At 45.9% G+C, this 26,888-nt stretch overlaps 1 protein-coding gene across 19 annotated transcripts in view; it reads right to left on the bottom strand.

Moving 5' to 3' along the window:
- Window positions 1–226: 226 nt before the first annotated feature.
- Window positions 227–26,888, bottom strand: part of UBAP2 (ubiquitin associated protein 2) — an 81,186-nt gene continuing 54,524 nt past the window's right edge. For 3 of the 19 annotated variants that reach the window (XM_069747625.1, XM_069747617.1, XM_069747580.1), the window contains 14 exons: window positions 24,314–24,530; window positions 23,295–23,334; window positions 21,476–21,668; window positions 21,235–21,301; window positions 20,961–21,162; window positions 17,784–17,875; window positions 17,489–17,539; window positions 5,285–5,363; window positions 4,335–4,549; window positions 4,133–4,232; window positions 3,936–4,058; window positions 3,080–3,147; window positions 2,724–2,966; window positions 1,061–1,393 (listed from right to left, as the gene is read on the bottom strand). In XM_069747625.1, the coding sequence (XP_069603726.1) occupies window positions 1,298–1,393; window positions 2,724–2,966; window positions 3,080–3,147; window positions 3,936–4,058; window positions 4,133–4,232; window positions 4,335–4,549; window positions 5,285–5,363; window positions 17,489–17,539; window positions 17,784–17,875; window positions 20,961–21,162; window positions 21,235–21,301; window positions 21,476–21,668; window positions 23,295–23,334; window positions 24,314–24,530 (1,786 nt within the window). In that variant the 3' untranslated portion in view covers window positions 1,061–1,297. Of the gene's footprint in view, window positions 1,394–2,723; window positions 2,967–3,079; window positions 3,148–3,935; window positions 4,059–4,132; window positions 4,233–4,334; window positions 4,550–5,284; window positions 5,364–17,488; window positions 17,540–17,783; window positions 17,876–20,960; window positions 21,163–21,234; window positions 21,302–21,475; window positions 21,669–23,294; window positions 23,335–24,313; window positions 24,531–26,888 lie in introns of all 19 variants that reach the window. The other 16 variants (XM_069747675.1, XM_069747598.1, XM_069747684.1 and 13 more) reach the window with 12 other exon arrangements.

The raw sequence follows: 26,888 nt of genomic DNA on the forward strand, positions 1-26,888 counted from the left end.
GCTCCCGACCTTTTAAATGCTTAATTGATGGATTAATGGGGGGGAATAAACCCATGTATCCCATTAAAGCGCTTTTGAGATAACACAGTGGCTATAAGAATAGTGGTGGATGGGGTCACTTTGGCTTAGTACCAAAATGGTTAATAAGTGTTCTCACTTGTCAGCTTCACCAATTTTCACCATCAGACACTGCTGGCTCGCCAATGTAAGAACAGGAGGGTAGAGGTGCAAGACACAGCATAGACTTTATTTAAGAAACTGATATACAGTCGAAACTTCTAATAACAAGTCCTCTAGACAGTAAACTCCAGTTCTGTTGTGACAGAAGAAATTTGTAAAACTTATACAAATGTTTTTGTTGTTTGCTTTTTTTTCTTGCAGCTATCTGGGATTTTTCTACTTTTGCTTGACTGTGTATTCTGGATCATTATTTCACAGTTTGGGTGTTAAGGGAGGGGTTGATTTAGAAAAAAAAAAAAAGACTGGGTGACGATAATGGCCAAAAATAAATAAATCGTCTGGGGAGGGGGAACAGCGTTGCCTCGTCTATAAACAACAAAGTGCAAAGTTCATGCAGAGATCGGCACCAACATTAAGACGTACAGAGGAGCTGCAGATGATGCTTAGGTTTTATTAAAATAAAAATAAGATGTCATGAAAGTGAAAATGAACAGAACTGTAGGGAGTCCACTTTTTTTTTATATATAAACATGGTTCCAAATTAAAGTTTTGTTTAGCTGATGCGAGATGAATAATAATTAAAAATAAAATCTCAGGAGTGGGAGATGAAATGCAAATATGAGACAGAAACGTAGAGATTCATCTTTTTTGTTAGAACAGTAACATTTATCAGACTTAAATAAGTAGGGGGGGCTGTTCATTTTTTTTTTTCTTTTAAAAATGGCACTTTTCTTACAAACCAATGAGCTTAAAATAAAACAAAAAAAATAGATATATATTATATTATATATTTTTTGCACAGATGCAGATGTTAATTGAATGCCCCCTGAAAAAAAAAGGAAGAAAAAAAAAAAAAAAAAAAAGAAGGACGACTGCAAAATGCAGAAAACCACATTTAGGCTCTATTACATTTACAAATACATACATAAATATATTACATACACCAGCAAACCAAAAATAAAGCGGGTAAGTGTCGCACTACGGACGTGTTCGCGGACCGTTCCCGCACAGGTATTTTGGCTGATCACAGTTGTCTTTTCTGTAAAGTATTCAAATTAATGGTGGGGTCCAGGAATGCGCAGTAGCATACTCTTCCTTTGGGCTGCCGTGAAACGCGTCAGTTTGTCCAGTATGGGGAACTGGTGTAGGCCGTCTTGTTTGCCTGAGTCTTCTGCTGCATGGAGTTTGGTTGGCTGCGTTGGCCAGACCCACCCTGGTGGATATAAGCAATAAAATAATGTATAATACAACTACATACACACAGACTATATTACAGCCCCTGTAAATCAGAAAGCCACCAAAGCAGACATTTAGTAAGACATGCAAGTAGAAGGCCGGAGCCAAATCTGTACCATTTCTCTAGTCATAAAGTCAGCCCACGATCTGGCCATAGCTGGTGATGCTCAGGTTAATAACCTGCCCATTTTCCCTGGTAGGATAGTTGGGTGTCTCTCCCTCAGGGGCGGAACATATTGCAAGTTGGTAACATGTTAGAAGCGCCTTACAATTTATATAAAATGACTTTATGACTAATATTTGCACTATGTAAGGGCCAGTGTAGTTGGGGGGTGTAAAGGTTTCATCTGCACCTGTCACGGGTGTGTCAGACAGTCATCCTGGAACCAGCTGTAGAAGGTCATTGCGATTAGCACCTTCTTCATTTTTGCATCTGTGTTACGGAGTTATATCCTTCTCCCTCTAGGCCCCCACAATTACCTCCACTTTCTGCTGCTAGTTAACACACCCTTGCTGAAGGTTTAAATACCTTCAGTCACTTCAGCCAGGTCAATTTCCCTTGGTCTGGTTGGAAGTACTAGCAGTCGGCTAGTGTCTTCTTGGAAGATTGCTGGAGTGATATCTCGGTGGTCTTCTCAAGATAAGTGTATCCCCTCGTTTACCCACCCACTCTGTCTTAAGTTGTAGTGGGGGCTTACTAGCGCTTACCCCTCCCCTCCCTATCCAGGGCCTATCGCTAGTGTCAGGAAGGCATTAGGTTCCTGCTCAGCAATAGGTACGGAACCTATTTAGGGACGTCATGCAAGACAGGGTGTTAGATCTGCCTAGGGATCTCCACTCCCCCTCTTCCTTAGTGTTTGGGTTTCCCCTCCTTCTTCCCATTGTTGTGCTCCTTGCTTTTCCCTCACCCAGCGTGATAACACAAGAATCTACATTGCACAGTATGTTACAATAGAGTAAAATTGCTGATTTTTTACCCACCACATGTCCAGCACAAAACATACAATCGCAATCTGCTCGTCAAAACAATTTTGTGTCAGTTTTCAAGCAAATAACACTTATTACTGCAAAAGTGCAATTTTTTTTACTTAAAAATGCAACTGCAATTTGACATGCCTTTTTTCAGGCATGTACCAAAAAACATAGCATTTCCGCAGCATCTTTGCACACAAAAGGACATAAGTTTTCATGAAATTGTATCTCATTGCTGCTGTACGCAGCTGATTTGTAACTTCCTCCCCCCACCTAACCTCTATTTTTTTTTTTTTTTTTTTACAAAAGGAGCACGTTTGGGGTGCAGCACGTACCGGAGCGTTCTGGGACAACAGGATCTGGTACATGCTGGGAGGACTTCTCACCTGTCCATCCTGCTGGAGGTGGTGATGTAGCAGCTGGGAGTGAGGCTGTTGATGAGCAGGGAGAATATGCAGGAAAGGGGCTGGCGCATAACCTGCAGCGGCTCCAGGGTTTAAGGGCCCAGTGGATCCAAGAGCAGACGGGAGACTGAACGGAGGTGGCGTGGCTGCGTGGAATCCCTGCTTGTCAAACGTCTGTGAAATACAAGGATAAAGGCATTGGTTTTATGTTGGGAGGGAAACCTGACCAGTATGGTCAAGTGTCCATATCCTGCAAACAGAAGTCCCAGAGACTGACAGACACTCACCTGAGTCTTGTTATAGACCGAGCCGCTGATATCGGGCACTCCGCTGTTACTGGAGCTCACAGAGACACCTGCATTAGAGATCAACATGGTTACAACAAAAGGGTTTACTATGGATCCTGGCACATCACTGCTCAATGACCCAACTGACCTCTGAGACCCCAAATACCGAACTATAAAGGCCAGGACCCATTTTGCTTCTCTCTGACAAACACCCAAAGGCTGTATCTGGTAATCCAAGCTCCTTGCGTTATGCCGCATTCATCCATCCGCAATTTATGGACCAGCCGCAGGCCTACAGACCCAAACTCAACAGCTTCATCGGCGTATATGAGGCTGTCAAGCTTGGGTCTGGAGTCCTAAGGCGAATCGTGGACCTCACTTAGACAATAATGCAAGGATGTGTTGCACTCTAATTTCCAGAAGATATTCCCCAGTATATAGCCTTTAAAGGGGTATCTCCAAGATCCTGTCCCAATATGTAGTAGCTGTAATAATCAAATTAAAAATGTAGTATAGTTCTTCTGATTTGCTATGTTGCTTACATTATGTGCAGGGCATTGCAGTAGCTTAGGTATCCATGGTTACAACCACTAACAGCTAACTGTCACTATGTGAGTGGTCATAACCATGGACATCTAAAGCTACTGCAATGCCCTGCACATGGGGTAAGCGACATAGCGAATCAGAAGAACTGTACTACAATTCTAATTAGAGGCAATTGCTAATATTATTATTGCACCTATATGCATGGAATAAATGGCGCTATAAAAATGTATAATAATAAATTGCACGTACCACAGATTTGGATTATGCAGATTGGAATACGTCGTTTACTCCTCTGCCAAGCGTTACTAACCTTTTCCTGGCCCCGATCCTGCAGCCTTGCTTTGTGCTTGCGCTGACGCACTGTATCCACCTTTGCTGTAATCTCCGGCCGTCGTTCCCTGGGCCAGGTCATCGTAACCTGTTGGAAAATGGACTAATCACATACACATAATGTGTAAGGATCAGTAAGAAACACAAGCCTGGGCCAGACGACCAATTAATCGTTACCTGCACTGTAGCTGTGTTGACCGTACCCTCCGGCCGGTTGAAAAGGCGTGGACGCTGTGTTTAGATTGACCCCATGTTGCTTGGCTGATGCAGGAGGCACCTAAGGAAGGGAAAATGACAAAAAAAGTGTATGAGCACCCTATGCCTCCCTAGCTCATCAATCAACAGGTGCATTATGTCCACAACTTATGCTGATACTTACAAACATGGTGGGACCGTACTGGAAAGCACTTGGCACTCCTGGCACGCCGGCGTAATAAGGTAATCCTGTGTAGCTGTAGCCAGGTGGGAGCGTGGGGTTCAGGAACGGCTGCTGAGCCGTGTGGTGCGTTTGCGTCTGATTTTGCTGAGGTTGGGCTAACGTTGTTGCAGGCGCAGGAGAAGCGGATTCACCCCGGCCAAATTTTGCTACATCACCTGCAATATAAGAAAAAAAAAAAAAGTAAACCAGCAAATAATGCATGGTATCGGCCTTATCAGGCCACCTACAGAGTAGTAATTAATGTGAAGAGAAGCGGGTAGGTGGGAGCAGGGTAGTATCCCCTGATGTACCACCAATGATCCCAAAAGTATAGAGAACATGTCGTAAAGAAAATCCATACATGCAACACTGGGATTATTTTCTCTTTATCAATAGCATTTTAATAGAACCCAGGGGAGATCTTAAAAGGGTAGTCCCAACTTACAAGTTATCACTTATCCACAGAAGAGGTGATAAATTGCCATCACTGGGACAATCACCAATGCCAAAAATATGGATCTGAAGTGCCTGATGTGAATGACGAATGTACTTCATTCATTGTCCATGGGACTGCTGGTCCCATAGTGCATGAAATGTGGAATAATGGTGTGCAAGCACGGTCTTTACCCCATTCCAACAGGGCACTTCAGAAACCCGTTCTCATGGTCCAGGCGATTCCTTTAATGTCCCTGAAATGTTGTTAATTGCTTGTCCAAACATTGTCAGGATTCTGTCCGACAATGAAAGAACAGCAAGAAAATTCTGCGGATTTGATTGCATAAAGCCCTCGCTAAATAATGACATGGTTCCAAGTTTACGACAAAGGTCGAGGAAATGTACGATGTTGAGGGGCCACACAGGAACACGAGAACGGGCTGGAGAGCGGATTCTCCTTTTATGCAGTCACCAACCTGAGTATGGGTTGCTTGCGAGTCCTCCATCTCTACCAGTAAGCGTTGCTGGGGCAGGGAATGTGATTCCGTAGTAGTCCTATGGAAAACAGAACAGGCGCAATGTGTTTATAGGAGCCCCATTAAGACAGCCTTAGGATGATTTTACACTAGCGTACAGGAGGGCTGCGTCCTGTGGTGCCCTGTGTACCTACCTGTAACATTGGGTACGCAGGGATATGTATGTTATGCGGATGCCTCCGCATGCGCAGTTTTGACGCTTCGCCGAACGCAACAAAATGCAACATGTTGCGTTCGGTGCGTCAAAATGGTGCAAGCGGAGAAATATAGCACAGCCAAGTAGCATACAGCCCACGTAGAATATAACAGCCCACGTAGCATATAAAACAGCCACGTAGTATATTGCCAAGCCACGTAGTATATTGCCAAGCCACGTAGTATATAGCACAGCCCACGTAGTATATAGCACAGCCCACGTAGTATACAGCACAGCCCACGTAGTATACAGCACAGCCCACGTAGTATATAGCACAGCCCACGTAGTATATAGCACAGCCCACGTAGTATATAGCACAGCCCACGTAGTATATAACACAGCCCACGTAGTATACGTAGTATATAACAGCCCACGTAGTATATAACACAGCCCATGTTGTACAGTAATATGAAAAAGTTTGGGCACCCCTATTAATCTTAAGCTTAATGTTTTATAAAAATTGTTTTTTTTGCAACAGCTATTTCAGTTTCATAACTGGAATTGTTTTGTAAAGAGGAATGGTCAAAAATACCTTCATCCAGGATCTCATTAAAAGCTACAGGAAGCGACTAGAGGCTGTTATTTCTGCAAAAGGAGGATCTACTAAATATTAATGTCACTTTTCTGGTGGGGTGCCCATACTTATGCACATGTCAAATTTTGTTTGAATGCAGATAGTACATTTTCTGTTAGTACAGTAAACCTCATTTCAAGGCAGAAACATTACTGTGTCCAACAGTTATTAGATATATGAAACTGAAATGGCTGTTGCAAAAAAAACAATTTTTCTAAAACATTAAGCTTAAGATTAATAGGGGTGCCCAAATTTTTCATATAACTATATAACACAGCCCACGTAGTATATAACACAGCCCACGTAGTATATAACACAGCCAACGTAGTATATAACACAGCCCACGTAGTATATAACAGCCCGCGTAGTATATTACACAGCCCATGTAGTATATAACACAGCCCACGTAGTATATAGCCATGTGGGCACCATATCCCTGTTAAAAAGATAATTAAAATAAAAGTTACCCTATATACTCACCTTCCGTCGACCCCCGGATCCAGTCCAGGCGTTTAGCGATGCTCCAGTCCCAAGAGTGCATTGCAGTCTCGCGAGATGATGACGCAGTGGTCTCGCGAGACCGCTACGTAATCATCTCGCGAGACAGCAATGCACGGACCGGACCGTCGCAAGGAGCGGGAAAGGCGCCGGAAGGTGAGTACCGGTATATAACGATTTTTTTTTATTATTATTATTTTTAACATTAGATCTTTTTACTATTGATGCTGCATGGGCAGCATCAATAGTAAAAAGTTGGTCACACAGGGTTAATAGCATTAACGGACTGCGTTACACCGCGGCATAACGTGGTCCGTTAACGCTGCCATTAACCCTGTGTGAGCGCAGACTGGGGGAGGAGTATGGAGCGGGTACTGACGGCAGGGGAGTAGGGAGCGACCATTTTGCGGCCACACTGTGCCCGGCGCAGATTGGTCGTGGCAGTTTGACCGCGACCAATCAGCGACTTGGGATTTCCATGACAGACAGAAACACAGAAGTGACCCTTAGACAATTATATGGTAGATATATACACATACCTCACTATAGACTCTTCACCTCACAGATCTTGTATATCAGGTTTAATGTGGGAACATGTGAAGCTCTATCACCACTGTGGATGTGATGTGGAGACATGTGAAGCTCTATCACCACTGTGGATGTGATGTGGAGACATGTGAAGCTCTATCACCACTGTGGATGTGATGTGGAGACATGTGACGCTCTATCACCACTGTAGATGTGATGTGGAGACATGTGACGCTCTATCACCACTGTGGATGTGATGTGGAGACATGTGACGCTCTATCACCACTGTGGATGTGATGTGGAGACATGTGAAGCTCTATCACCACTGTAGATGTGATGTGGAGACATTTGAAGCTCTATCACCACTGTGGATGTGGAGACATGTGAAGCTCTATCACCACTGTGGATGTGATGTGGAGACATGTGACGCTCTATCACCACTGTAGATGTGATGTGGAGACATATGAAGTTCTATCACCACTGTAGATGTGATGTGGAGACGTGATGCTCTGTCACCACTGTAGATGTGATGTGGAGACATTTGAAGCTCTATCACCACTGTGGATGTGATGTGGAGACATGTGAAGCTCTATCACCACTGTAGATGTGATGTGGAGACATGTGAAGCTCTATCACCACTGTAGATGTGATGTGGAGACATGTGAAGCTCTATCACCACTGTAGATGTGATGTGGAGACATGTGATGCTCTATCACCACTGTGGATGTGATGTGGAGACATGTGATGCTCTATCACCACTGTGGATGTGATGTGGAGACATGTGACGCTCTATCACCACTGTAGATGTGATGTGGAGACATGTGATGCTCTATCACCACTGTAGATGTGATGTGGAGACATGTGATGCTCTATCACCACTGTGGATGTGATGTGGAGACATGTGATGCTCTATCACCACTGTAGATGTGATGTGGAGACATGTGATGCTCTATCACCACTGTAGATGTGATGTGGAGACATGTGATGCTCTATCACCACTGTAGATGTGATGTGGAGACACGTGAAGCTCTATCACCACTGTAGATGTGATGTGGAGACATGTGAAGCTCTATCACCACTGTAGATGTGATGTGGAGACATTTGAAGCTCTATCACCACTGCGGATGTGATGTGGAGACATATGAAGCTCTATCACCACTGTAGATGTGATGTGGAGACATGTGATGCTCTATCACCACTGTAGATGTGATGTGGAGACATGTGATGCTCTGTCACCACTGTAGATGTGATGTGGAGACATTTGAAGCTCTATCACCACTGCGGATGTGATGTGGAGACATATGAAGCTCTATCACCACTGTAGATGTGATGTGGAGACATGTGATGCTCTATCACCACTGTAGATGTGATGTGGAGACATTTGAAGCTCTATCACCACTGTGGATGTGATGTGGAGACATGTGAAGCTCTATCACCACTGTAGATGTGATGTGGAGACACGTGAAGCTCTATCACCACTGTAGATGTGATGTGGAGACACGTGAAGCTCTATCACCACTGTAGATGTGATGTGGAGACATGTGAAGCTCTATCACCACTGTAGATGTGATGTGGAGACATTTGAAGCTCTATCACCACTGCGGATGTGATGTGGAGACATATGAAGCTCTATCACCACTGTAGATGTGATGTGGAGACATGTGATGCTCTGTCACCACTGTAGATGTGATGTGGAGACATTTGAAGCTCTATCACCACTGTGGATGTGATGTGGAGACATGTGAAGCTCTATCACCACTGTAGATGTGATGTGGAGACATGTGATGCTCTATCACCACTGTAGATGTGATGTGGAGACATGTGAAGCTCTATCACCACTGTAGATGTGATGTGGAGACATGTGATGCTCTATCACCACTGTGGATGTGGAGACATGTGAAGCTCTATCACCACTGTGGATGTGATGTGGAGACATGTGATGCTCTATCACCACTGTAGATGTGATGTGGAGACATATGAAGCTCTATCACCACTGTAGATGTGATGTGGAGACATGTGAAGCTCTATCACCACTGTAGATGTGATGTGGAGACACGTGAAGCTCTATCACCACTGTAGATGTGATGTGGAGACATGTGAAGGTCTATCACCACTGTAGATGTGATGTGGAGACATTTGAAGCTCTATCACCACTGCGGATGTGATGTGGAGACATATGAAGCTCTATCACCACTGTAGATGTGATGTGGAGACATGTGATGCTCTATCACCACTGTAGATGTGATGTGGAGACATTTGAAGCTCTATCACCACTGTGGATGTGATGTGGAGACATGTGATGCTCTATCACCACTGTAGATGTGATGTGGAGACATGTGATGCTCTATCACCACTGTAGATGTGATGTGGAGACATGTGATGCTCTATCACCACTGTAGATGTGATGTGGAGACATTTGAAGCTCTATCACCACTGCGGATGTGATGTGGAGACATTTGAAGCTCTATCACCACTGTGGATGTGATGTGGAGACATTTGAAGCTCTATCACCACTGTGGATGTGGAGACATGTGATGCTCTATCACCACTGTAGATGTGATGTGGAGACATGTGAAGCTCTATCACCACTGTGGATGTGATGTGGAGACATGTGAAGCTCTGTCACCACTGTGGATGTGATGTGGAGACATGTGAAGCTCTGTCACCACTGTGGATGTGATGTGGAGACATGTGAAGCTCTATCACCACTGTGGATGTGATGTGGAGACATGTGAAGCTCTATCACCACTGTAGATGTGATGTGGAGACATGTGAAGCTCTATCACCACTGTAGATGTGATGTGGGGACACGTGAAGCTCTATCACCACTGTAGATGTGATGTGGAGACATGTGAAGATCTATCACCACTGTGGATGTGATGTGGAGACATGTGAAGCTCTATCACCACTGTGGATGTGATGTGGAGACATGTGACGCTCTATCACCACTGTAGATGTGATGTGGAGACATGTGAAGCTCTATCACCACTGTAGATGTGATGTGGAGACATGTGAAGCTCTATCACCACTGTAGATGTGATGTGGAGACATGTGAAGCTCTATCACCACTGTGGATGTGGAGACATGTGAAGCTCTGTCACCACTGTAGATGTGATGTGGAGACATGTGAAGCTCTGTCACCACTGTAGATGTGATGTGGAGACATGAGAAGCTCTATCACCACTGTGAATGTGAAGTGGAGACATGTGAAGCTCTATCACCACTGTAGATGTGATGTGGAGACATGTGAAGCTCTATCACCACTGTACATGTGATGTGGAGACATGTGAAGCTCTATCACCACTGTGGATGTGATGTGGAGACATGTGAAGCTCTGTCACCACTGTGGATGTGATGTGGAGACATGTGAAGCTCTATCACCACTGTGGATGTGGAGACATGTGATGCTCTATCACCACTGTAGATGTGATGTGGAGAAATGTGAAGCTCTATCACCACTGTGGATGTGATGTGGAGACATGTGAAGCTCTATCACCACTGTGGATGTGGAGACATGTGATGCTCTATCACCACTGTAGATGTGATGTGGAGAAATGTGAAGCTCTATCACCACTGTGGATGTGATGTGGAGACATGTGAAGCTCTATCACCACTGTAGATGTGATGTGGAGACATGTGAAGCTCTATCACCACTGTAGATGTGATGTGGGGACATGTGAAGCTCTATCACCACTGCGGATGTGATGTGGAGACATATGAAGCTCTATCACCACTGTAGATGTGATGTGGAGACATATGAAGTTCTATCACCACTGTAGATGTGATGTGGAGACATGTGATGCTCTGTCACCACTGTAGATGTGATGTGGAGACATTTGAAGCTCTATCACCACTGTGGATGTGATGTGGAGACATGTGAAGCTCTATCACCACTGTAGATGTGATGTGGAGACATGTGATGCTCTATCACCACTGTAGATGTGATGTGGAGACATGTGAAGCTCTATCACCACTGTGGATGTGGAGACATGTGAAGCTCTATCACCACTGTAGATGTGATGTGGAGACATATGAAGCTCTATCACCACTGTGGATGTGATGTGGAGACATGTGACGCTCTATCACCACTGTAGATGTGATGTGGAGACATATGAAGCTCTATCACCACTGTAGATGTGATGTGGAGACATGTGAAGCTCTATCACCACTGTAGATGTGATGTGGAGACATGTGACGCTCTATCACCACTGTAGATGTGATGTGGAGACATGTGAAGCTCTATCACCACTGTGGATGTGATGTGGAGACATGTGACGCTCTATCACCACTGTAGATGTGATGTGGAGACATGTGAAGCTCTATCACCACTGTGGATGTGATGTGGAGACATGTGACGCTCTATCACCACTGTGGATGTGATGTGGAGACATGTGAAGCTCTACCACCACTGTGGATGTGATGTGGAGACATTTGAAGCTCTATCACCACTGTAGATGTGATGTGGAGACATGTGAAGCTCTATCACCACTGTGGATGTGATGTGGAGACATTTGAAGCTCTATCACCACTGTGGATGTGATGTGGAGACATTTGAAGCTCTATCACCACTGTGGATGTGGAGACATGTGATGCTCTATCACCACTGTAGATGTGATGTGGAGACATGTGAAGCTCTATCACCACTGTGGATGTGATGTGGAGACATGTGAAGCTCTGTCACCACTGTGGATGTGATGTGGAGACATGTGAAGCTCTGTCACCACTGTGGATGTGATGTGGAGACATGTGAAGCTCTATCACCACTGTGGATGTGATGTGGAGACATGTGAAGCTCTATCACCACTGTAGATGTGATGTGGAGACATGTGAAGCTCTATCACCACTGTAGATGTGATGTGGGGACACGTGAAGCTCTATCACCACTGTAGATGTGATGTGGAGACATGTGAAGATCTATCACCACTGTAGATGTGATGTGGAGACATGTGAAGATCTATCACCACTGTAGATGTGATGTGGAGACATGTGAAGCTCTATCACCACTGTGAATGTGAAGTGGAGACATGTGAAGCTCTGTCACCACTGTAGATGTGATGTGGAGACATGTGAAGCTCTATCACCACTGTGGATGTGATGTGGAGACATGTGAAGCTCTATCACCACTGTGGATGTGATGTGGAGACATGTGAAGCTCTGTCACCACTGTAGATGTGATGTGGAGACATGTGAAGCTCTATCACCACTGTGGATGTGATGTGGAGACATGTGAAGCTCTATCACCACTGTGGATGTGATGTGGAGACATATGAAGCTCTATCACCACTGTACATGTGATGTGGAGACATGTGAAGCTCTGTCACCACTGTGGATGTGATGTGGAGACATGTGAAGCTCTATCACCACTGTAGATGTGATGTGGAGACATGTGAAGCTCTATCACCACTGTGGATGTGATGTGGAGACATGTGAAGCTCTATCACCACTGTGGATGTGATGTGGAGACATGTGAAGCTCTATCACCACTGTACATGTGATGTGGAGACATGAGAAGCTCTATCACCACTGTGAATGTGAAGTGGAGACATGTGAAGCTCTATCACCACTGTGGATGTGATGTGGAGACATGTGAAGCTCTATCACCACTGTAGATGTGATGTGGAGACATGTGAAGCTCTATCACCACTGTAGATGTGATGTGGAGACATGTGAAGCTCTATCACCACTGTAGATGTGATGTGGAGACATGTGAAGCTCTATCACCACTGTAGATGTGATGTGGAGACATGTGAAGCTCTATCACCACTGTGGATGTGATGTGGGGACATGTGAAGCTCTATCACCACTGTAGATGTGATGTGGAGACATGTGAAGCTTTATCACCACTGTGGATGTGATGTGGAGACATGTGAAGCTCTATCACCACTGTAGATGTGATGTGGAGACATGTGAAGCTCTATCACCACTGTGGATGTGATGTGGGGACATGTGAAGCTCTATCACCACTGTAGATGTGATGTGGAGACATGTGAAGCTTTATCACCACTGTGGATGTGATGTGGAGACATGTGAAGCTCTATCACCACTGTACATGTGATGTGGAGACATGTGAAGCTCTATCACCACTGTAGATGTGATGTGGAGACATGTGAAGCTCTATCACCACTGTGGATGTGATGTGGGGACATGTGAAGCTCTATCACCACTGTAGATGTGATGTGGAGACATGTGAAGCTTTATCACCACTGTGGATGTGATGTGGAGACATGTGAAGCTCTATCACCACTGTGGATGTGATGTGGGGACATGTGAAGCTCTATCACCACTGTAGATGTGATGTGGAGACATGTGAAGCTTTATCACCACTGTGGATGTGATGTGGGGACATGTGAAGCTCTATCACCACTGTAGATGTGATGTGGAGACATGTGAAGCTCTATCACCACTGTAGATGTGATGTGGAGACATGTGAAGCTTTATCACCACTGTGGATGTGATGTGGAGACATGTGAAGCTCTGTCACCACTGTAGATGTGATGTGGAGACATGTGACGCTCTATCACCACTGTGGATGTGATGTGGAGACGTGAAGCTCTGTCACCACTGTGGATGTGATGTGGAGATATGTGAAGCTCTATCACCACTGTGGATGTGATGTGCGGTGAGTTTTCTGCTTTCCACAGATGAGGGCACTGCTCTGTTATTTCCAATACTGGAGTGATGACAGAGGTCAGCACAGGAGCAGATTACTGACAGTCGATGAGTGTGCCAGCTTTGGCTGTGAAGATAGATAGTAAAGCACAGGGAGCTGTCAAGTTTGGTAGACCCGCAGGTAAAGTGGGTGCAAGGAATTATGGGAAATTCATGAAGAGTGAAAGGCAGAAACAAAAAACAAAATGTATAGGGGTCTTGTATATCACAATACAGCACAAAAGAGAGAAGAAAAAAAACGCCCAGGGGCGTTCCAGGTTCTGTTTGGGTCCGATGGGTGTCGCGGCCCGGGGCCTCCAATCTTCTTAGGATGACGTCCTCTTCTTGTCTACACGCTGCGGCTCTGGCTCAGGTGTACTTTGCCATGTTGAGGGTAGAGCAAAGTACTGCAGTGCGCAGGTGCTGTTCCTCTCTGACCGGAGCCGCAGCATGAAGACAAGAAGAGGACGTCCTCGTAAGAAGATGGGAGGCCCCGGACCGCGACGCCATCGGACCGGACCGCAGCGGGGACCGCCCCTGGGTGAGTATAATCTAACCTCTTTCTTATCTTTCAGGATACATCGGGGGCTTATCTACAGCATTACAGAATGAGGAGAGCGGTCACAGAGATATGCTGTGCTGGGTTTTGTGGTGCCACAGACTTTTTAAAGCCTGTGCCACCACTGCTAGTGTTGCTGGTGAACAAAGAAGAGTTCCTGATCCCTCCTTGAACCGTTCCTGATCTTTCTCCATCTCAATCCCCTTCTCAAACCCTTCTGCCACCCAGTGCTGATCAGTACTTGATCGCTCGTACCTCTACACAGGTCCACAAACCAAACTGTGTCCTGGGGTACAACAAGAACATCAGGGAAGTTGAACTTTCCGATCAAGTCCTCCAACCGTACAGTGTGATGAAAGAAGCCAAGGTGTGATACGAGAAGCTGGCCATGCACAAAGAGATGACAAAGTACAACACTTTCCTGCCATCAGGATGTGCAGGCCAGGCCGGTACAACATACCTTCAAGTTCCAGGAGGTTGTAACCCAGGCCCTAATCTTTGGAGACCAGGAACGAGCGGGCACAAATACGTCTGCAATTGAAGGTGCTCGTATTGTACCAGGCCAACATTTCCCTGGGCAGATCCCTCAAACCACAAAAAAAGGAAGGTCGCAAAAGAAATGCAGAGTTTGTTACAGAAGGGGGGTATGAAAGGACACCACTTATCAATGTGACACCTGCCCCGACAAACCTGGTCTGCGTATAAAAGAATGCTTTAGACTGAACCACACATCCATGGACTATTAAATTCATTTCTGACATACACTACACAACTCACATATGCTAACCTGATGCACTAGACAATTTACATATGCTATTATATAAGTCACACACCAGGACACACTAGATCGTTTCCAATATAGGGCTACTTGTGGGGGATTTCCACTGTTTGGGCACATCAGGGTCTTTCTAAACGCGACATGACGCCCATAGATCATTACATCAAAGTATGAATTCCAAAACGTCACTTCTGCCGTTCCCCCAAACAATGGTTTTCCTCCACATATAGGGTATCGGCATGCTCAGGAGAAATTACACAACAGATTTTGGGGTCCATTTTCTCCTGTTACCCTTGTGAGAATAAAAAAAAATTGGGGCTAAAAGATTATTTTTGTGGAAAAAATGTAATTTTTTTTTTTATTTTCACAACTCAATGTTACAATTTTTTGTGAAGCACATGGAGGTTCAAGGTGCTCACCACACATCTAAATAAGTTCTTTTAGGGGGTCTAGTTTCCAAAATGGGGTCACTTGTTGTGAGCATACACTGTCAAGCCACATCAGAAGCTCTGCAAATGTGACAAGGCATCCACTCTAAATTCCAGACAATTCTACGTTCAAAAAGTCAAACGGAGCTCCTTCCCTTCTGAGCTCTGCCATGCGCCCGAACAGTGGTTTCCCTCCACATATGGTGTACGGGCATGTTCAGGAGAAATTGAACTACACATTTTGGGATCCATTTTTTGCTGTTACCCTTGTAAAAAAAAATGTGGGTCTAAAGAAAAATGTTAGTGAAAAAAGTTAAATGTTTTTTCTTTCCACATTGCTTCAGTTCCTGTGAAGCACCTGAAGGGTTAATAAACTTCTTGAATGTAGTTTGGAGCACCTTGAGGGGTGCAGTTTTTAGAATGGTGTCACTTTTAGGTGTTTTCGGTCTTATAGACCACTCAAACTCACTTCAAATGTGAAGTGGTCCCTAAAAAAAAAATGGTTTTGTAAATTTTGTTGGAAAAATTAGAAATTGCTGGTCAGTTTTTAACCCCTTCATGACCTAGGGATTTTTCGTTTTTCCGTGTTCGTTTTTCACTCCCCTCCTTCCCAGGGCCATAACTTTTTTATTTTTCCGTCAATATGGCCATGTGAGGGCTTATTTTTTGCGGGACGAGTTGTACTTTTGAACGACATCATTGGTTTTAGCATGTCGTGTACTAGAAAACGGGAAAAAAATTCCAAGTGCAGTGAAATTGCAAAACAAAGTGCAGTCCCACACTTGTTTGGCTTTTTTGCTAGGTTCACTAAATGCTAAAACTGACCTGACATTATGATTCTCCAGGTCAGTACAAGTTCATAGACACCTAACATGACTAGGTTATTTTTTACCTAAGTGGTGAAAAAAAATCCAAACTTTGCTAAAAAAAAATAAAATAAAAAAAATAAAATTGCGCCATTTTCCGATACTCGTAGCGTCTCCATTTTTCATGATCTGGGGTCAGTTGAGGGCTTATTTTTTGCGTGCCGAGCTGACGTTTTTAATGATAGCATTTTGGTGCAGATACGTTCTTTTGATCGCCCGCTATTGCATTTTAATGCAATGTCGTGGCGACCAAAAAAACAATTCTGGCGTTTCGAATTTTTTTTTCTCGCTACGCCGTTTAGCGATCAGGTTAATGCTTTTTTTTAGTTGATAGATCGGGCGATTCTGAACGCGGCGATACCAAATATGTGTAGATTTGATTTTTTTTTTTTATTGACTTATTTTGATTGGGGCGAAAGGGGGGTGATTTAAACTTTTATATTTTTTTCAAATTTTTTTAAACTTTTTTTTTTTTTAACTTTTGCCATGCTCCAATAGCCTCCATGGGAGGCTAGAAGCAGGCACAGCACGATCGCCTCTGCTACATAGCAGCGATCTGCTGTTCGCTGCTATGTAGCAGAAAATCAGGTGTGCTGTGAGTGCCGACCACAGGGCCGGATGCGGTAGTTAAATGCCGCTGTCTGCGTTTGACAGCGGCATTTAACTAGTTAATAGGCGCGGGCAGATCACGATTCTGCCCGGGCCTATTACGGGCACATGTCAGCTGTTCAAAACAGCTGACATGTCCCGGCTTTGATGCGGGCTCACCGCCGGAGCCCGCATCAAAGAGGGCTTCTGACCTCGGACGTACTATCCCGTCCGAGGTCAGAAAGGGGTACTTAACTTACTAACAAAAAATGTTTAAAAAATTGTGCAGATGTAAAGTAGACATGTGGGAAATGTTATTTATTAACTATATTGTGTGACATCTCTGTGATTTAAGGGCATAAGAATTCAAAGTTTGAAAATTGATAGCTTACCAAATTTTGGCGAAATTTACGCTTTTTTTCACAATTAAAACGCAAGTTGTATCAAATAAATTTTTCCACTATCATGAAGTACTACTCACCATTGGCAATCTGGATTGAAGCATCTGGAGGTCATCATATCCATAGATCTGCTTAAAAGTAACAGCACAGGATTATAATCAAGAGTGGGCATAATGGGGGTGACATGTCATTTAAAAAAAATAAAATAAAAAAAATCACATTTTTCTCCTGATGATTGCACACACCGCCTTTATGAGAACTTGAATGAGAAACAACAAAGCAAAAGCACACACACGCACATACATCACATCCCAAAAGTACGACATCTGCGACAACAATAAACGCCTCATCACGACACACAACGACTGGGCTTACTGGGTATGCAGGCAGGAGACCTCCAGGTCCTACTATGTACTGATTGTGTAACAAAGGGGGCACACCCTGCGGCAGGTTGGGGGGAGCTTTTCCTGGTAAGGGAAGAAAAAATATATATATTACTTGGAATATCTATTGCAACGTTAGCTGATGTCATGTGTTACGTAACCTCTACAAAACAAGGACCTGAAATGTCTACAGACTTCTATAAATATGCAGAATCTATGAGAATTTTAATGAAGGTAATTTCCATTGAATTTTACTTGTCCTGGTGCTCAGATACAAGTCCCTACTTGCTGGAAAGTGTCGGTCATCTGTCGAAGACAAAGAACTGTGTAACGGCAAGAAGGTTGTGCTGAAAACGCGGTGCATCAGCAAGACTCATGTAACCACCCTAGCAGCTTTTTCTGCACTGATGTTGTACGTAGAATCTGCATCAACCAGAACCCTAATACCATAGTAATTGCTACCTGCTCAATAAGAGCGATAAAGGTCTATATAGCTGTAGCTTTGGAATCTGCTGCCCCACTTACACATACCAAAGCTCGCAAAATCAACAGACAGCCCTGGCACAACAGCCTGACCAAAGAACTGAGGCGAGCTTCCAGGGCTGCTGAGCGCAGATGGAAAAGATCCCACTAACGAGCACTTTATCGCATTCAAACAGTCCCTCACTACTTTCAAGACCACACTCGCCACAACTAAACAAACGTACTTCTCATCTCTCATATCCTCTCTCTCTCACAACCCTAAACAGTTATTCAACACCTTCAATTCTCTCCTCTGTCCCCCAGCACCTCCTCCCTCCCCATTTATCTCCGCTGAAGACTGCCTCATTTTTCAAGCAGAGGATTGATAGCATTAGAGACAGTTTTGGTCAACAACCCCCAGAGCCCTTCCTCCCGATTTCCCAGCCCTCCACCTCCAAAACCAACTTCTCCACCATTACAGAAGATCAACTCTCCACTCTACTCTCAAGATCGCATCTCACCACCTGTGCACTTGACCCGCTCCCATCCCACCTCATCCCAAACCTCACCACAGTCTTCATCCCAACCCTAACCCATCTCTTCAACCTATCACTAACAACTGGTGTTTTCCCCTCAAGCTTTAAACATGCCTCCATCACACCTATCCTCAAAAAGCCCTCTCTTGACCCATCCTCTGTATCTAGCTATCGCCCTATATCACTTCTCCCCTATGCCTCCAAACTACTGGAACAACACATTTACCTTGAACTGTCCTCCCATCTCTCTTCTTGCTCCCTCTTTGACCGCCTACAATCTGGCTTCCGGTCACACCATTCCACCGAAACTGCCCTAACTAAAGTCACCAATGACCTCTTAACCGCCAAGAGCAAGCGACACTACTCTGTCCTCCTCGACCTGTCGGCTGCCTTTGACACAGTGGACCATTCCCTATTATTACAAACCCTCTCATCCCTTGGCATCGCAGACTTGGCCCTATCCTGGATCTCATCATACCTAACAGACCGGACATTCAGCGTCTCCCACTCACACACCACTTCCTCACCTCGCCCCCTATCTGTCGGAGTCCCACAAGGTTCAGTCCTAGGGCCCCTGCTCTTCTCCATTTACACCTTTGGCCTGGGACAGCTCATAGAATCTCATGGCTTTCAGTATCACCTCTATGCTGACGACACACAAATCTACATCTCTGGACCAGATATCACCTCCCTTCTAACCAGAATCCCTCAATGTCTGTCCACTATTTCATCCTTCTTCTCCGCTAGATTTCTGAAACTTAACATGGACAAAACAGAATTCATCATCTTTTCCCCATCTCACGCGACCCCCCCCAACGAACCTATCCATTACAGTAAATGGCTGCCCACTCTCCCCAGTCCCACAAGCTCGCTGCCTCGGGGTAATCCTTGATGCTGATCTCTCCTTCAAACCACATATCCAAGCCCTTTCCACTTCCTGCCGCTTTCAACTCAAAAATATTTCACGAATCCGTTCATTCCTCAACCATGAATCTGCAAAAACCCTAGTCCATGCCCTCATCATCTCCCGCCTTGACTACTGCAACCTCCTGCTCTGTGGCCTCCCCTCTAACACTCTCGCACCCCTCCAATCTATTCTAAACTCTGCTGCCCGACTAATCCACCTGTCCCCCGCTATTCCCCGGCCTCTCCCCTCTGTCAATCCCTTCACTGGCTCCCCATTGCCCAGAGACTCCACTACAAAACCCTAACCATGACGTACAAAGCCATCCACAACCTGTCTCCTTCATACATCTGTGACCTCGTCTCCCGGTACTTACCTACCCGCAACCTCCGATCCTCACAAGATCTCCTACTCTACTCCCCTCTTATCTCCTCTTCCCACAATCGTATACAAGATTTCTCTCGCGTATCACCCCTACTCTGGAACCCTCTACCACAACACATCAGACTCTCGCCTACCATCGAAACCTTCAAAAAGAACCTGAAGACCCACCTCTTCCGACAAGCCAACAACTTGCAGTAACCACCGATCGACCAAACCGCTGCACGACCAGCTCTACCCTCGCCTACTGTATTCTCACCCATCCCTTGTAGATTGTGAGCCCTCGCGGGCAGGGTCCTCTCTCCTCCTGTACCAGTTATGACTTGTATTGTTTAAGATTATTGTACTTGTTTTTATTATGTATACCCCTCCTTACATGTAAAGCGCCATGGAATAAATGGCGCTTTAACAAATAATAATAATAATAATATATAGCAAAGCAACATTGTCGTGGCAGGTGGGGTGCCCACCATTGTACACGGCAGGTGGGGTGCCCACCATTGTACACGGCAGGTGGGGTGCCCACTATTGTACACGGCAGGTGGGGTGCCCACCATTGTACACTGCAGGTGGGGTGCACACCATTGTACACGGCAGGTGGGGAGCACACCATTGTACACGGCAGGGGGTGCACACCATTGTACACGGCAGGTGGGGTGCCCACTATTGTACACGGCAGGTGGGGTGCACACCATTGTACACTGCAGGTGGGGTGCACACCATTGTACACGGCAGGTGGGGAGCACACCATTGTACACGGCAGGTGGGGTGCACACCATTGTACACTGCAGGTGGGGAGCACACCATTGTACACGGCAGGTGGGGTGCACACCATTGTACACGGCAGGTGGGGTGCACACCATTGTACACGGCCACAGCCTCTTACCTGAAGAGACAAGTGGAGCAGTTCTGTTGTTGGCAGCGGCCGCTGGCACACTGACACTGGGAACGCTCAGGCCCAAGCTGTTCGTAGTGTTCATACTGCTGGCCAGGCTGACTACAGAAGAGGTGGTGCTCGTCGCAGACGTGGGGGCCGTAGAGAACGTTGTGCTGGGCTGGAGCGACACGGAGTTCTCCACACTCGTATGCTATAAAAGTGTAACAAGTTTAGATTCCTGGAATAATTACACAGCTAAGTCATCACAAATGAGAGATCTTACTGTGTGGGAAACGGCCGTGGACAATACAGACGCTGCAGGAAGGCTGTTCTGGTGCCCGGACAAAGTGCTACAGAAAGAATTATAGACATGGTGTTACAATGACAAACTAGCAGTGAAAAACATTGCCAACAGTTTGTGCAAGACTCAGTCATAAAGATCTCCAAATGCAAGGTCAGATGTGTGCTTGGTTACCATCACTGTCTGCTGAGCTTACTGCCGGACAAGCTTTTTGGGTTTATACCTGTTGAGTTGGGATAGAGAGCTACTTGAGAGGTCGCTGGGCTGCGGTAAGCTGGAGAGCGACACAGCCGACGTGTGCTGCTGAGACACTGCTGGAAGGAGAGAGGAGGCGGTGGAGGCCGGACTGGACAGAGACACTACAGAAGACAGGCTCTGCGAGTTCTCAGACTTCAAGGATGGTACAGAAGAAGTTGCTGTAACAAGAGGACACACAGAATTATTGCTCTATTTAGCCAGACAATGGCTCCCAGACATATGGGAAATCTTACATTTACATACAGGCGCCATCCAGTTAAAAAAAACAGTTTGTTACACTCGCCCTGGGAAGCCGCGCCATTGGGACAGAGAGTACTCGGATTCTGCAGCCAATCAGTGGCCGCAGCCTTCAGGTGACGGTGGCCATCACCTCTCCATTTGCAGTCTGACAGAGAACGTCGGACCAGTAGCGCTAAAGCGGATTTCTGGGGCAAGTATAGTAGTTTTATTGTTTTTTATATCTGGACGGTTCCCTAATTCAATATCGTAAAGAAAACAGGAAGACCCCCTTTAAAAAGGAACTGGACAGGAAAACAAAAATTGCTACTTACCTGAAGAAAGTGATAACTGTTTTTAGACCTGTTCAGTTGTCTAACTGGAAGTGCGGTAAAGGGAGAGAATGAAATGTTATTCTCCCTCGGGCAGATCGCTTCCAGGCATCGGGGCAGCGATTAGTGAGCTGTGGTCATTACCCCTGCACCGCAGAATGTGCAGCCGCAGAGGGAGAATTCAGCTAGATTTTCTGCCTGCAGCCACTCTTCCAGTTAGACATCCAAACATGCAGATTACCGCTGTGCCTAAGTAAAATACTTTTTTTTTTTTTTTTTTTTTTTAAATTCTGGCATTAAGGGACCCAATTACCATTACCTATAGCATTTCATGACTTCATTTCTCAGTAATGATTCCTGAGTGATGGTCAACGGGAGGTGGGGTAAGAAACCAACCACTAATAGCAATGCGTCCCAGGGAGCGGAGATTACTACTCGGGAGTTTTGCACGACCACTAAAATCTATTGCAGAACAAGTGCCATCATAATCCGGGCTGGTAATACCTACTGCAAACTCTTTGGCGGTTTGCTTCCCTGTAACCACTTGGAAAGTAGAAAAAGTCGTAGCTGAAATGATGGTGCGGTGAAGTGAACACATGAAATAACAGCTCAACCAGGAACCTGATATGGCCATAATGTGGAAGAGGAGACCGGTGGACCTCACACAAGGCTCCCAGGTCGGGCGAGTCACCTATTCTTCACGTCGGCCTAGGTAAGCCCTAAGGTCACCAGAGACTCAAGGGACATCTCAACACAGACGAGCCAGAAAGGAAATGTCAAACTCTAAACTATGAGAACTCAGGAGAACACACAGTGCAGAAAATGTAACACCGGAAAGCAAATGATTTAGAACAGATTCTCAGTTTCTACATAAAAGGTGCATTTCTTAAGAGGTCTCTGCATATAACAGTCTCAATTCTGGGGCCTGGACAGAGTACCCGGGGTTAAAAAAAAATTAAGACATTAAGAACTTGGCAGCATCTCTAAAGATATGTGCCAGCTGCAGGCTGAAGACTATTTTAACAGAAAGATGGCTTGCTGGGGATTAGGAGGCGATCGTGTCAGTCGGGATGGCCACAAGACTCAGTAAGTTTCTGTCCGCACAATAATTAGGACGTGTGCTTGCAAGCATCATTGTCTTGTTACACATCTCTGGGGAGAGCCAGCACCCACAAGGAAGACTGCAGTTATATAAATGGTGCATGTATCAGGAGGAAATAAAACTCTGGTACTTACTGTTCAAAGACACTTGTGCCCGAATCCCATTGTGGCCGTTCTAGAATGAGAGAAAAAAAAATATAAGATCTCAGCACAACGACCAGCAACAAGATCCAGAGACTGTGTGTGATCGATGCATGTAGGGGGAGAAATGTGCGTGCTGGGTGACAGAGAAGGGAAACAGCCTAACTGGGTTATGAGGGAATGAAAAGGAACCTGACAAAAGGTCCAGTAGCCAGACACTGGTTGCGTTATTGCAGCTGTGCGGTTTTTATTCTGAAAATTCAGAGAAAACCATTTTAAAAGCCGCCTGGGAAACGTGCTACACCTTGCTCCCCTAAATGCACACATATGGAGAGACCTGTCAGTCCAGGGGAGAGGAACTGGTAGATGCCATATGGCTCCTTGCCGGCTTTTCACAAGTTAAATCGTAAAATAACTATTCTTCATCTACTCAGTCCCCCACCTAAATGATTGTTGAAGCACCAGCTTCCAGCTCCAGCTCTTAGACTATCCTCCCCAAGATGGGGGTTAACATCCTGAACGCTGCAATATGCAGATCACCGGTCTATGAAGAGCCACGTCTGCCTTCTGCAGGTCGAGCATGCGCTCCTCCAGTCCATTCATTCCACAGTCGTGAAGAGCGCAGCGCGTTTCTTCAGCACTCCAATTCAGAATGAACAGTGGTGCGCATGATTGACCTCTGCCTATAGAACCCTGCTCTCAGGATTGGTGGGGGTCCTCCAAATAATCAGGGAGTAACCTCTTATCCAGGGAATAGGGTGTAACTTTCAATTTTGGTATAAACCCTTTATCTGTCATTATAATCCCATACTCAAGCACAATCTATCAAAATAGGACCCATACAAGGGAAGGTGATGGGGAACACTGAAGTGTCAGATATTTATCTAAGCCTTGGTTCAAGGACAATGAGTGGCAACAAAAAAAAATTGCCCTTTTTTTTTGCTTCAAGCTTTTTGGCGTTCATCAGAAATTTGCTCTGAAATTGTAAATTGAAGCATAAATTAGGAGCTTACAGTGACAGGTACCACCTCAGAGGCCGACATGGAGCTTTGGTATCCTATTCTGTTGTGCACAGACGTCTGGTCGTAAGAGGAGGAGGAGGAAGAGGAGATGGTGACCGGACTGGGGCTCTGCGTGGAGCTGCTGTGGCTGGACGTGGCGATTACTGGAGACGTGTAGCTGGGCTCCTGCACAGTACTGGATATTGGCAGAGAGGTATTCAGGGAGTCACTAGAACGAGAAAGATAACACTTGCGAAACAGGGATTTGTGTGTACTCACCATAAAATCCTTTTCTCCAAACCAATCATTGGGGGACACAGGACCATGGGTGTTATGCTGCTGCCACTAAGAGGACACTAAGTAATACAGAAAGAATAGCTCCTCCCCTGCAGTATACACCCTCCTGCTGGCTACAAGTGAACCAGTTCGGTAACAAAGCAGTAGGAGCTTAACATTTAACCAGGATGAACTATGTCAAAACCAAGCCAACACAGAAAACCAAAGCCGTTAGGCTAACAGGGTGGGTGCTGTGTCCCCCAATGATTGGCTCGGAGAAAAGGATTTTACGGTGAGTACACAAAAATCCCTGTTTCTCCTATGCCTCATTGGGGGACACAGGACCAAGGGACATCCTAAAGCAGTCCCTGGGTGGGGAACAATCAACTGTAATTGCTCCTTGTACCCACAGGTTACAGATGCGGCACAGCCGCCTGCAAAATTCGTCTGCTGACGGTCGCATCTGCCAAAGCCTGAGAATGAATATGGTAATGTTTTGTAAACGTATGCAGACTGGACCGGGTCGCAGCTCTGCAAACTTGTGCTGCCGAAGCTTGGTGCCGGATGGCCCAAGACGCACCCAGTGACCGAGTGGAATGAGCCTTAATCCCTGCTGGGACAGGATGACCTCTGACTCGGTAGGACTCCTGAATAGCTGAACGAGTCCATTTTGCTAGTGTCGCATTGGAAGCGGGAAACCCGTTCCTTGGCCCTTCTGAGCACACAAACAGGGCATCCGACCTGCGGAAGGACGCCCTCCGCGAGACATATCTCTTGAGAGCTCTCACTAAATCCAGTGTGTGGAGGGCCTTCTCGATGCGATGTACTGGTGCCGGACAGAGAGAGGGTAAGACAATCTCCTGATTGAGATGAAAGGATGAGACAACTTGTGGCAAAAAGGACGGGGATGTTCTCAAAACCACCTTATCCTGATGAAAATTCAGGAACGGAACTTGACAAGACAGAGCCGCCAGCTCAGAGACTCGTCTAATGGACGTGACCGCAACCAAGAAGGCAACCTTCCATGAAAGAAAGGACAGGGAAACCTCCTGCAGAAATTCAAAAGGAGCTTCTTGCAAGACTCCGAGGACCAGATTAAGTTCCCATGGTTCCAACGGCATCTTATAGGGCGGCACCCTATGGGAGACTCCCTGAATGAACGTCTTCACTTGTAATCTGTTGGCAATCCTGCGTTGGAACAGAACGAACAGGGCTGAAATCTGCCCCTTGAGAGAACTAAGGGTGAGACCCAAGTCCAAACCAGTTTGTAAAAATTTGAGGATGGAAGGAATGGAAAATTCAAGAGGAGAACGTCCCCGGTGGTTGCACCAAGAAAAGAAGGTTTTCCAAGTGCGATGATAAATGCGCATAGACGTAGGTTTTCTAGCGCTGATCATGGTAGAGATGACTTCCGGAGAGAAACCTGCCTGGGTTAGAACCCAGGACTCAACGGCCATGCCGTCAAACACAGGGCCTCGGAGTTCTGGTGGTAAATGGGGCCCTGTGATAGAAGGTCTGCAAGATTCGGTAATCGCCAGGGAACATCGGCAACTAGTTGAACTAGTTCCGCGTACCACGCCCGACGCGGCCAATCTGGCGCAATCAGGATTACTGGTACTCCATCCGCTCTGATCTTCTTGATGACTCTCGGCAGTAAGGGGACCGGGTGAAATATGTACGGAAGCCGAAAATGATGCCACGGGAGTATGAGTGCATCTGCCCCGATTGCTGCTGGATCGTGGGACCGAGCTATGAAGTCGGGAACCTTGGAATTTAGCCGTGAGGCCATCAGATCCACTTCCGGAGTTCCCCAACAACAGCAGATCTGGTGGAAGATCTCCAGATGGAGAGACCACTCCCCGGAGTCGAGGCCTTGACGACTGAGGAAATCTGCCTCCCAATTGTCCACTCCCGGGATGTGAACCGCAGAAATCATTGAGCGGTTTTCCTCGGCCCAACAGAGAATGTAGCCTACCTCGTTCATGGCTGCCATGCTGCGGGTTCCCCATTGTCGGTTGATGTATGCCACTGCAGTGGCATTGTCGGACTGAATCCTGATGGGACGACCCGCCAGGAAGTGATGGAATTGGAGAAGAACTAACCCGATTGCCCGAATTTCCCAGATGTTGATCGGAAGGCGTGATTCCTGAAGTGACCAGCGGCCCTGAGCAGTGTGATGTAAGAACACCGCTCCCCAGCCTAGAAGACTGGCATCTGTTGTCACAACTAGCCAATGTACTGGAAGAAAAGACTTCCCTTGATTCAGGGAGGACTTTAATGTCCACCACCTGAGAGACTGTCTGACTCGGTG

Source organism: Ranitomeya imitator, chromosome 1, assembly GCF_032444005.1.
Source record: "Ranitomeya imitator isolate aRanImi1 chromosome 1, aRanImi1.pri, whole genome shotgun sequence".
Lineage (NCBI taxonomy): Eukaryota > Metazoa > Chordata > Amphibia > Anura > Dendrobatidae > Ranitomeya > Ranitomeya imitator.